At 47.7% G+C, this 12943-nt stretch overlaps 1 protein-coding gene across 1 annotated transcript; it reads right to left on the bottom strand.

Annotated features, from left to right (window-relative positions):
* Positions 1 to 4716: 4716 nt before the first annotated feature.
* Positions 4717 to 5772, bottom strand: LOC109183727. Its single transcript, XM_019333789.1, has one exon. The coding sequence runs from the start codon at positions 5770 to 5772 to the stop codon at positions 4717 to 4719; it is 1056 nt and encodes a 351-aa protein (XP_019189334.1).
* Positions 5773 to 12943: the final 7171 nt, after the last annotated feature.

The raw sequence follows: 12943 nt of genomic DNA, 5'->3' as shown, positions 1-12943 counted from the left end.
TGTGTTATCAAGTAGCTGATTATTAGGGCCCTCTTGTGATTGAGCGTGAGGGTCCTGAGGAACCTCACTCTGACCAAGAACCGAGGCCAAGTGGTCATCTAAAGCAGTATCAAAATCCTGGGCGGTAGCCCCTTGGGCCAGCTCAGGTTCCTGGTCATTTTGAATATGGGCCTCTTGAGCCTGTTCTGTAACCTGTTCATCTTGCAAAAGATTAAAAGCATTGCTAGTAAAGATAGGGGCAGGAGGCGGGGGTTGGGAACGTGGCAATCCCAGCTCAGGTGCAGCACCTGAAGTGCCAGGCATATCCCTAACTTGGGGGACTAAGAACGTCACATGATCTCGTCCCCGATCAATAATCGAGTCTTTTCCCTTATCTTGTCTCCGTCTTTTAGATGTATATCTCCTTTGACGTTGATTCCAACCTGCATTTTCCTGAGCTGCATTGTTCTGAGCAACCGGGGGCCGACCAACCCCACCTCCTAACCCCTGATTGCCACCACCAGACGGCGGTGGGGCACGAGGGGCCGGAGGCGGATTAGAGGGGCCTCCGCCACCACCACCGTCTGGTGGGGGTGGGCCTGGTGGTCGGCCTGGTGGTGGGTGGCCGTGTGGTGGTTCGCCATGACCACCAGCCTGACCTGGAGGCCTAACTCCAAAACGACATGCTGGGGCGAAGTGCCCTTGTTTCCTGCAGGTTAGACAATAAGGTGGAACTTTCTCATATTCAATAGTTTGCCAAAATCCATCATCTTCCTTACCTGGTTTCTTACTACCCATTCTGATAAACATTCTAGTCTTAAGTGGCTGAAGGAGGTCAACCTCTACCTTAACCTTAGCCACATTAGGCCTAGAAAATTTAGCAGTTGCAGCATCAACGTGTAAAAAGCGGCCAATTGGCTTAACAATTTGTTTCAAGCATGGAATAGAAAAACACTTTGCTTTTAAATTAGGCAATAAAACCCACACAGGGGCCAGAGATGTTTCAAAATGAGTGTCAAAATCTACAGTCTACCTGAACAAACGCATAGAATTTTTACCATTAAAAGAAATTTGACCCTTAACTAAAATGTCCACACAATCATCTGGATGTGAAAAGGCCAAAAACACATGTCTATGGTCCATTAGACCAATTTCAACTGTACCACGAAGCACAAAAGTTTTTGCAAAATAGGAGCGTATTTCAGATAGGGGTGGTCTACCATGAGAAAATTTACCAACTAGCATAATATTTTCAATTTTATTCATTTGTTGGATTTCACTATCCTCAAAGGTAATGCATGGTTCACCACGGTGCATTTCTACAATTTTTTCAGAAATAATAGGAACAGGAATTGGACTTGAAATTGACACATTATGTCCACCCGAATTTGAAGCAGTAAACAATTGAGCAAAGGATCGAGATTGCGTACCTGGAACCTGCGCATTTGATCGCCAAGCCGGGCCGCCTTGAGCCATGCGTATTGGAGCAGAAACATTATTTCTCAAATTTGCATTGCTTGGAACTTGTGTAGGCACGTGTCCTCTAGCCACATCATTAGGCAATTGGTTTGCAATATTAATGTGGCTATTTGTGACAGTAGCTCCACCATGTGTATCTCGTGGCACAACCCTTGAGACATTTGCATCACCACTTACGGCCAAACCATTACTATGTGGATTCACATCCCCAACAGTACTAGGTAGTTGGCCATTTAAATCAACATTAAAAGTGGGACTAACATTAACAGTATTGGAATTCAAGCCATGCATAGCACGTGGCAGCACCACCTCACCACGCACTGCCACTCCACTACTTAGCACCTTTACTCCAGAAGAATTAACAATAGGGACATTCCCTCCCATTAAATTCGATGAAATAGGCAAAGTAGTAGCATCAGTTATATTTAAGTAATTTAAGTTAGGCACAATTGCGGTTGTGGCATTTAATGAAGCATAATCATTACTGTCCCTTATATTAACATCATTGCCACCCAGGTTAGAGCTAGCAAAAGTAGTAGCCACTGTCGTGGCATTTTCATTGCCCACCCAAGTGGCATTATTAACATGAGGAACAGAGCTAGTTCTAGGATTATTAACAATAACATTAGGCAAAGTGTAACCATCACCGCTTCCCATTAAATTCGAAGATAATCCATGCATATTAATTGAATTCAAGCCAACATTTGAACCAGTAGGACCAATAACATTATTATTAGCCAAATTATTATGGCCACCATCAGTATTATCATTAGCATTTGCACATGTATGTAAGGGATTAACATTCTCATTAGCAATAGATGCAGTGCTACCTAATAAATTCATACCAGTAAGCTCTGGAGTCAAATTAGTTCCAACATTTGCATTCGAATTATCATTATCATTCAAGCCATGCAAATTAGAACCAATATTCATAGATGAGAAAGCACTACCAGTAACCTGACCTGGTTGGATTGTGGCGTCACTCTGTGGGGCCATGTGAGCAGCTTGTTGTCTCTCAAAATGGGTTGACACCCCAGCTGAGACAACTCCAAAAATGCCGCCATCACCACCCATGCTACTAGCTTGATGATGTCGAATGCCACCAGAATGATGAGGTGATGGTACGGCATCGGCATCTTCCCTTTGTTGATGCATGAGATTCAACAGTCCCCTAACAGGGGTGCTAGTGGGAGGTCCTTGTGCAGAAGAGAACATAAATGGTGGGGGGAAGGCCGCCATCTCAGCAGGGAGGACCGCCGTCGCGGCCTGAGTGCCAGATGTAGACACCCCCGTCGCTGGCGATTGATTCGTTTGCGGCATGGACAACACACGCGTACCTGGTCGCATCTCCGATTGAGGATGAACGCGAGTGGCCTGAGAGATATCGCGATGGAGTCGCGATGGCCCAGGGTGTAGATTGGCGGTCTCTATTCTCTTGACCGCCGATGGAGGAAAAGTGAAGCCGACGCGCTGGAGCTCTGCCAGGCAGCAACGCACTATTTCGCCGGCATCACCAGGTTCTGGTGGAGGGTCATCACCCTCCATGATCGCCTCACAACCAGAGACGGTCACTGATCTTCAATCGGCGTCGAGAAAGGGGCTTGCGAAGTTACGTAAGGAGGTCCGCGAATTGTCTCGCAAATCGCCGTTTTCGCCAGAGCTAGAGGAGAGAGAAAGTTTCATTGTGGGGGGTTTGGTTTAGGGCTTAGGGTTTTTTTTTTTATTTTTTTATTTTTTTTTTTTTAATAAAAATTACAAACGAAGGCCCCCGGGGCTATAACATGCGTGGCCCCAAGTCCTATGCTAGTCATATAGCTAACACTAGACCATAGGCTAGGATAAAATACTAATAAAAGCTACTAAGTAAAAGGTAGACTGCACAGCTGCTCGAAAGGATGTAAATGCAAATGTAGCTCATCAGCGCCACAGTCCACCATATAACCGTGTAGACGGATGACAAAGGGAACAGCCACCTTACATGTCACGCGCCATAGCACCTCCCTGCCAGCTGCACCATAGCGTCCCAGCACTATGATGCAATCCGACCGGCCTGCAACCACTACCGCAACTCCTGGGGTGCTATTGACTGCCCTGTTAAAAGCAACAATACACTTGTTCCCGGCTAAATATAAAGTTTTTTTTACCCATACAGAAATATCGGCACACAGGCCTCAGTCAAAGATAACATTAATACAGAACGGATCACAGGCCTAAACTCCGGCACACCGGCCAATGCAACATAAAAGGCAGCCAATAGCATCAACCCCCGATCAGCACCAGCAACAAACCAGAACCAACCCTAACGGGATTAGCTACTATGGGCCAGCAGCAAGCCTGGACTACCGCCAACGGATTTGAAAAACCCCTACCCGGCCACCGTTCAGCCCGGGCCAGGGTGCAATTTCTTACCGCTTGCACCAACGTTGAGGCCTGGTCTATCTCAAAAGATGCCTGCAAAGGCGAAACCAAAGAAGCCTATAGACCAGTCAAGTGCCTCGGAGGCCAAAGAAGCAACCTGCAGGAGATAGGAACATGATAGAACAAAAAGAACATCCTGCTCCCTTGACCCCAGCTATTTCCAATAATTTACATAAGGTGAGTGTATAAGGTATTAACAAGCCGACGCGAACAAACAGCAACCCCCCAAATAAGACCCGTCCCCCCCCGGAGTCCAGAAGGAACTCGGCTACTATTGGCCAGCAGCAAGCCTGACCAGGTCAACGGATTTGATTAGTCCTGCCTGGTGCACCGTTCAGCCCAGACTAGGGTGCCATGTTGTACCGCCAACACCTTACGTTGAGGCTCAGTCCCGACCAGCAGAACCTCATCGCCTCCAAGTCCCGTCCCCCCCGGGGCCCGGAAGGGACTCGGCTACTATTGGCCAGCAGCAAGCCTGACCAGGTCAACGGATTTGATTAGTCCTGCCTTGTGCACCGTTCAGCCCAGACTAGGGTGCCATGTTGTACCGCCAACACCTTACGTTGAGACTCGGTCCCGACAAGCAAGACTTCATAGCCTCCAAGAACACCTCACACACTCTCTGTTTTTAGCTCACCTCAACTCTTTCTTTTCCATTTTGTATTCCCTCATTTTACCACTCTTTCTTTCTCTCATCATCTTTTCCCCACATTTCTTTAATTCCTCATTTCTCTTTTTTCTGTTTTTTCTTTTTCATTTCTTTCTTTTTTTTCTCTAATAAAATTTTCTTTTCTGTTTTTTCATTACAAATAGTGATACAATTCATCAAAGCAAAGAAGCTCAAGGCGGGTCGTAATCATCAAAAACCACCGATGGGATATCATCATGAACCAGCAACGCACGCACCCTCGGTGGTAAGTCTGACAAATTACGAAAAATAAACTCCCCATCCTTGTCCCCAACCCAATCTGCCAATGCAGCCACCGGGAGATTACCCTGTGGCAAACACTGGAGAACAGAAACAGACGCACAGGAACAAAGAAACCGGAGTCGTGACACTTCAGAGTCAAAGACCCATGGACTAGGTGTAGTGGGGTCTAGATAACCCTTAAGCTCAGGCAATACAGACTCTAGGACTAGGGACCTAAAACCCTCAGCTAAACACCATTCAAGAGAGCGGTGCATAGCATGGAAAAAGTCCCGAAACCCGTCGACTGCCGAAATGGCTAAGCCGTAGCAGAAGCCACCTCCCCGATTACGTACCAAGGCAGCAGTCCCACCCAACGACTCAGAATGTGCAAAATTGAGCTTTATAGAACCATCCGGAGGGGGATCCCATCTAACAGCGCGATCCACGCGTCGCGGTGCAGTGGAATCTATGTAAGACAGAATGACCGGCCAATTTGGTGGCAAGATGTGTTCCTGCGGCCATCGCCTAAAGAGACATTCTGCCACCCCTTTGGCAACGCCATACACCACTCGAGATACACTGGGCGACGCTCTGCCATGTAAGCATGTGTTCCTGTGCTTCCATAACTCCCAAAGGATAAGATAAGGCAACCTGCAAATTACAAAAGCAACAAGACGGTTATGCGAAACCACTCGCTTCCACCCAGTCAAGAGCGTCCGTAGACCCCGATGACTGAACCGCAAGCCGAGTGATCCCATAAAAAATCCCCATACAGCCCTAGCAGTGTCCCCCGCATAAAAGATGTGATCAATAGTTTCCCTAACAGGGTTATTGCAGCACCAGCATCTGGAAACAATAAGGTGCCCAAACCTAGCCATGGCATCATCAGTGGGCAAGCGACCCCTTAACACATGCCAAGCAAGAAATGACACCTTAAAGGGCAAATGCTTATGCCAACATGCACTCAAAAGAGGATCCGAGTGCATCGGCTCAGGTCTGAACAAAGATTTTGCAGATGAAAAGGAAAACAAACCGTCTGTAGCCACCCGTCAAATGGGGACGTCAGCTACTCTTTGACCAAGGCGGGACATGTCAGCCTCCAATCCAGGCGGCAGAAGATCATCATACGGTGAAAGGTCCAACTCCCCGTTCTGAATGAAATCAGACAGTAGATCACCAGAGTACTCCACCCCCGGGAAGGGGTAAAGGCGCCCTAGCGTGTCAAGGCCGGACCAGTTATCCCACCAGAGATTAACATCCCCATGAGTCAGGCGCCAACCTAAGACTGCCTCTACCTCATTCCTGACGCTGAGCATTCGCTTCCAGGTGTGTGAATCGGAGCTTTGCACTAGTTTCGCCACCGGGTGAACTCGACTACAGTACTTAGCAGTCATGAAACTCCCCCAAAGTGAATACACCCTGCGGAAATTCCACCAAAGCTTTGCACTAGATGCCCGCACCATCAGGTCAAGATCCAGGAATCCCACTCCACCCTCTTTTTTAGGTAGGGAGAGCGTTTTCCATGAAGCCCAATTGTAGCGTGCACCTCCCGACTGCCTCCAAAAGAAGGCGGCAAAACACCGCTCCAGGTCCCGAATAACTTGCTTAGGAGGAGCACAAGCTGCAAAAAGATGTAAAGGAATAGCCTGCAAAACAGAAGTAATTAAAATTGCTTTCCCCCCCTTAGATAGCAGCCGACGCTGCCACCCAAGGCATTTGGCCTTTACCTTGTCCACCACAGATGAAAAATAAACACACTTCTTCCTCCCCACATAAATAGGGCACCCAAGATAGGTGAAAGGGAAGGTTCTATGAATGCATCTAGTGATGTCCCCAATCCTACGAAATACCCGATTCGAGGTGTCAGGATGCATATAAAAAGCACTCTTAGGGAAGCTGACCATTTGGCCAGAAATCCCCTCATAATCCTTTAAAGCACGAATAACTTTGCAGATTGCCCCCTGTCTCCCTGTACTAAAAATAATAACATCGTCAGCGTAAGCTAAGTGATGAATATGGGGAGTACCAGGAGGCTGAGAGAATCTAGGGACAGCCTTGTCCTGATGGACTCGTGCGAGGAAAGTAGAGAGTACCTCTGCAGCAATTATGAAAAGACTAGGGGAGAGTGGGTCTCCTTGCCTCAATCCACGGGACGAGGTAAAGAAACCCTCTTTGACCCCATTGACAATGACAGAGTACCACACATTAGAAACAGCACGATAAACCAAGTCAATCCAAACTTCAGAGAATCCCATCTTACGCATCACAGAGACAAGGAAAAACCAGGATACCTGGTCATAGGCCTTAGCCATGTCTAGCTTCAGCACTACATCCTGGTTTCCTAACGCAATACCATGGCACATCTCAGAAGCAAGTAGGATATTATCAGTGATTGACCGCCCCGAGACGAAACCACTTTAATGAGGAGACAGCAATCTCGGAAGAACAGAAGCCAACCTGACTACCATTAACTTAGTGACAATTTTACTACTAAAATTGCACAAGCTAATTGGCCTATAGTCAGCAAATGTCTCCGGGCTTGCTTTTTTGGGCAATAGCACAATAGAGGTGTGAGTAATAGACCTGGTGAACTCCCTACCAAGGAAGTAACTCCTGACCATATTAACCACATCCCCCTTAACAATTTCCCAACAGGATTTATAGAACGCCCCAGAAAACCCGTCAGGGCCTGCGGCACTAACGGAATTCATGGCAAACACAACATTTTTAACCTCATCCTCCTCAGGGGTAGATATAAGCATAGCATTCTCATCATCAGTAACCAGACGCTGTACACAGTCCAGTTTTGACAAATCGAAATTACCTGCCTCCGCAGTAAATAGTCCTTCAAAAAAGGAGACAGCATTTTGCGCTATCCCCTGTCTATCCTCAATCCATTGTCCTGTATCATCTTTTACCTTATGAATATAGAGTTTCCTTCTTCGCTCTTTTACCATCGAGTGAAAGAACTTAGAGTTCCTGTCCCCCTCCTGGACGGCCACCATGTGAGCCTTTTGTTGCCAATATTCTTCTTCGATGGATATCTGTCTTTGCAAAAGAGCAACGCTCTCCTTATAGTCAATGAGTGCCCTATCATCATCTGGATTCTGTTGTAACACCTCTTCTAACGCCTGTACCTTATCTTCCAATTCCTGCAACTTAGAAAAAATATTACCAAAGGTTTCCCTACTCCAAGGAGCAAGGGCCTTCTTTAACCTGGACAGCTTAGTAGCCAAGACATATATTGGAACACCCTCAACAGGCACTTCCCAACTATCTCTAACCACACGCTGAAAATCCTCGTGTTTGGTCCACACATTAAGAAAGCTAAAGTGTTTTGGAATAGGTTGGGCAGTTATAACTTCAGAAGTAACAAGTAACGGACAGTGGTCAGACGTGGTCCTAGACAAATGCATAACGGATGTCCTGAAAAGCGATTCCCACACTGAAGTGTAAAGAAATCGATCCAAGCGCATCCAAATGGCAGCGTCCTTACGCCTCCCATTCCACCAAGTGTAAGGGGAGCCGTAGGCAGACGAGTCAATCAGATCACACGCACTGACACATTTTCGAAAATCAGTAGTCTTCCTATGAGAATAAGGAAGACCCCCTTTTTTCTCGTCCACATTTAACAAACAGTTAAAATCCCCCACCACAGACTAGGGAACGCCGGCAGGGATCCTATTTGAGACTGCGAGTAGTTCATCCCATAAAGGAACCCTTAGGCGGTCCCTAGTCTTAGCATACACAAATGAAAGCCAGAAAGCAGAAGGAATAGTAGCATGACCACAAGAGACAGATACCGATTGATCAGAATCAGATTCAAAATTCAAAGCAAGGTCAGAGTTCCAAAATAGCCATAACTTGTCATTAACCCCTGCAAAAGCAAAGTCAAAGCCAAGTCGCAGTTTAAAGCCATCCAACCTATCATTACTACAAAACGGTTCAAGGATGCATAAAATAAAAGGCTTATGTTTTCTGAGCAGCAGATGAAATCTCTGAAACGAGCCCTGCGAGGCAATACCCCGCACGTTCCAAATAAGGAACTGCATCATCAAAAGGATGGGGACTGAGTAGAGCTAGGCGTGCCTAAGGCCGCACTACTCCGCTCTAGCTGTACCTGAGATGTAGTGTACTTGCCACCAAAGGGCACGCGAGTGGTCCTAGGGGGCGAGGCATGGCCCACCAGCTGCTTATTTTGCCCCACAGACTCAAAGGTAGCAACTCTACCAGCGACGGAAGAATCACTATCATCATCATCAGACGCCTCGCGGTAGAACCCTAAACCCTAAACCCTAAACCCCATTAGGGTTTTTTTTTTTTTTTTAGGGTTTAGGGTTTTTTTTTTTTTTTTTTGAGATTACATCAGATGCCTCCGCAGAGGCTCGTTACAATTGGATGGCTCCTGGAGTCGCTTAGTTCATCCCGGTGCTGTGGGTTCACCTCGTTTCGCCCAAGGCCCGGGGCATGGGCCCCTGGTTGTTACGCCTGGTGCCGCCTATGTGTCGCCTAGATCACGGCTCGCAGGGTTCCGGCACGTCTCGCAGCGCTTCTCGGGACAGCATGGGTCCCTGTTCCTCCTTGAGTTGTAGAGGACTTGTTGAGATCCCCGGTCCGTACGCTGGGGCTCCGTAGACCCTGTAATCCTGTTCTAGGTTATACACGGCGTCACAACGTCAACGTCCCACACAGGTTCTGGTGCCCTGGAATCAGACTTCCCGTTGGTTCCAAGTACCAAGCGTACCAAGTTCTGCCAGGACCATTTTTTATTCAACAGCATTCAATCCGAGCCATGCTTAGGGTTCGGGGGGCTCCGGGCCTATGGTTCGGAGGGCACAGGGCATTTTTTTAGGTTCGGGGGGGGGGAGGGGGCAGGGCCTAGGGTTCGGGGGGCTCAGGGCCTAGGGTTCGGGGGCTCCGGGCCTATGGTTCGGAGGGCACAGGGCCTTTTTTAGGTTTCTAGGGGGGGGGGGGAGGGGGGGGAGGCAGGGCCTAGGGTTCGGGGGGGCCAGGGCCTAGGGTTCGGGGGGCTCAGGGCCTAGGGTTCAGGGGGCTCAGGGCCTAGGGTTCGAGGGGCACAGGGCCTAGGGTTCGGGGGGCTCAGGGCCTAGGGTTCGGGTTTAGGGTTTTTTTTTTTTTTTTTTTTTTTTTTTTTTTTTTTTTAAACTGTGCATTTATTCCATTTCAAAATAAAGAATCTACAAGCATACGCCATAGCCCCAAAAGTGGACTATGGCTCAAGTATGTCCTTGGCCTTTTCGGCCCTAACAAAACAACAGAAAAAAACTCAACTATATACAAGGGGTGGCCCAAAAGTGACCACCCCCATCAAAGTGTAGAGCTCCCAACCATCTAGATCTACTACATCAAAATCATAAAGCCAAAATGGCTCACAAAAGAGATCAAAAGGTAAATTCAAGCTTTGAAAGCCCAAACCTCACCAACTCATCCACAAACATCGTCTGTAATAGGCTCCTCGTCCCACACAAGTGATGGGACTGATGCCTAAGCTCATGGAGATCCAACTATCCTATCCTATCCCTACTACCCTCAAGTCAAAGCCCCATCCCCACCGGCAAGGCGTACCGTGTTTTAGCCCGGGGGGACTTTACGGGTCCCGACTTGAGCGGTAGCACTCACCTCCTTCCACCCTCGTGCCCAAGACCAACCTCCCTCAGCATAGCGTACTATGTTTTGCCCGGGGAGGCTTTTGAGGTCCCGACAGGAGCAATGGCTCCCTCCCCACCACCCTTAGGCCAAAGGCCAACTCCCACGGCACGGCGTACCGTGTTTTAGGCCCGGGGAGCCTTTGCGGCCTCGACCTAAGCGATGGTTATCCACCAACTCACTCCTCCCTATTCTCTCCCTCTTTCTTTCTGCTCTTTTCTTCATTTTTATAAACAAATTCTCTTATTCTTTTTTTCCATTTTCCTTTCCTCCTTGTTTCCCCCTCCTCCTTTCCTTTCTTTTCTCTCATTGTTTTTTGCTGTTTTTTTTTTTTTCCTAAAGATCCCCTCAAGCTAAAGACACTCCCAACTCCGAGTGTATGCCATACTTGGAGCCTATTAAGACCCCCACTCATAGCACAAAACCAGAACGGGCTTTCAAGGCTTAAAAGCCACCTAAGAATCTCTCCTGAAGCAACTTTTACCTCAAAATCAAGACATGTACTACACTAAGGGTCGGGAGCTCTCAAAAACGTATAAGAGTCTTCATCTCCTTCTATAGTTCTCCACCTACCTGCAAAAAAGGATAATGGCTTCATCTCCACTAACGTGGATCCACCAAACAAAATCTGCACAGTATAACTGCCAGTCCCCTCAACAAGCTGTTGCCCTCAGAAGCTGCCCAGCTAGCAGCCCATCATTGAGCCAAAGGGAGAATGGCCTCAGCACTTAGCTTCCTCGGCCCATCCTCCCAAAAGCATCAAAATCACATGGCAGAACTAACCTCAGCATAATGCATCACTGGTTAGTTCCCCATGACCTATAATTCCTCAGGGTTGCCTAGGCAAGCAATCCCCTCACTGGGATGTTAAGAGTGCCCTACAGCCCATCATTGGGCCAATGGGAGCACAGATCTCAGCTACCTAGCCTCATAGAACCATACTCCCAAAGATTCCTTGGCAGAACTACCTTCTGCAAAAAGCTGCTTCATCAGACAGTTCCCCAGGCCAGCAAACCCCCTCAGTACTGCCCAGCCAGGTCAGCCCATCATTGGGGAATCCAAAAAAGGACTCTAACCTCCAAAAGAGATCAGCGACTGGCCTTATTTCCCCCATAGGGTTACACTGCCCTTGGCCACTGATGACCTGAGCATTCTGCCCCAAGTCTCATTGGAGCCAAGGCCCACCCAGCTGATCCATGACAGAACCAATCTCTGCCACCATAGCATCACTGACCAGTTTCCCCAACTCTGCTCAAGCACTGGAGTGTTAGAATCATAGACTAGATTGCAGATCAGCAAATAGTCTCATCTGCAAATCTGCCAAGCCACAAAGGTCCATTTCACGGCAAAACACCCCTCAACAGATCTCGCCATATCATCAGGGTGTTTCCCTCCAAACAGAACCATACTCATTCTCTCTTGACCTTCCTTATACACCCTCTTACTCACAATCCTCCACCCTCTTTATTTATTTTTTTTTTTGGATTAAAGGCAGCCCTTACCCCCTCATAATTTTCCAAGAGCCTAGATGCATGCATCAGGACTTAATCCCCAGAGACCAACCCTCAGAATCCTTCATTGGGTTGTCTCAAGATGTCACCTTATTACATCAGGCCCAGGAACAAAGGAGAAATGAGGAACACCCTCCAGTGCAAGGACTCTCCAGAATCCTGAAGGAAGACCCTCAAATCTATTGAAAATAATATCCATCCCCAAACAACTGTCAGCCAGACACCTAGCCACACAATTGACTTGAGGACCACACCTCCTCCAGACCACCTTTAAGCACTGAGGCTGCTGACACCAACTCTGATCAACACCAACATCCTCCTCCATCTCAACATTCCCCAGTTTTTTCCTTCTACACCATGCCCAACAGTCCTGTATCATGATAATAATAAGAGAGCTAAGATCCACACTGTCCCTAGCTCCATACGCACCAGCCAAACAGAACTCCCCCTTACAATTCCTTATGAAAAAGCTGCAGCCACTCCCTTCTTTGTTTGATGCCACATTAATCTTGATCCATCCTTTCTCAGGTTTGCACCAGCTGACCCTCCTAGTAAGCCTGACACAACCAAAGCTATCAGCTCTCCTCAAAATGTACTTCCAATTGGGAGGAAAAGGTTCCCATCCAGGCCATTTTCTACTTATGCATTCTGCCATGTCCCTAGCTACTTTGAAAATAACCCTTCTGGTAGAGGGGGACTCACCCCCATACTTACATTGTGTGAAATGGACCCAAAGTTCCCAAACTACCAGAATTGGTATCCTTTCTGCAATAAATTTAAGCATTCTGTTTTTCTACCTTCCTCTCCACCAAGCCTGGCAAACCTGTCTTACTCCAAACATCTGTAGCCTAAATCCCATAGCTCTTGCAAAGAAACTCCACACTTCCTTGGCAGTTTCACCTTTACAGAACATGTGTTGGAGGCTACAAAACCCAGGCTGAGCACAGCATGGGCACTTTGATGCAATACTATATCCAAA

Source organism: Ipomoea nil, unplaced genomic scaffold (genome assembly GCF_001879475.1).
Source record: "Ipomoea nil cultivar Tokyo-kokei standard unplaced genomic scaffold, Asagao_1.1 scaffold1161, whole genome shotgun sequence".
Classification (NCBI taxonomy): Eukaryota; Viridiplantae; Streptophyta; class Magnoliopsida; order Solanales; family Convolvulaceae; genus Ipomoea; species Ipomoea nil.
This window is presented reverse-complemented; position numbering and strand designations above follow the sequence as displayed.

What these genes read in the sequence shown, in the direction of transcription:
- LOC109183727 (XM_019333789.1), bottom strand. Translation starts at nt 5,772, where the DNA reads ATGCACTCGGATCCTCTTTTGAGTGCATGTTGGCATAAGCATTTGCCC.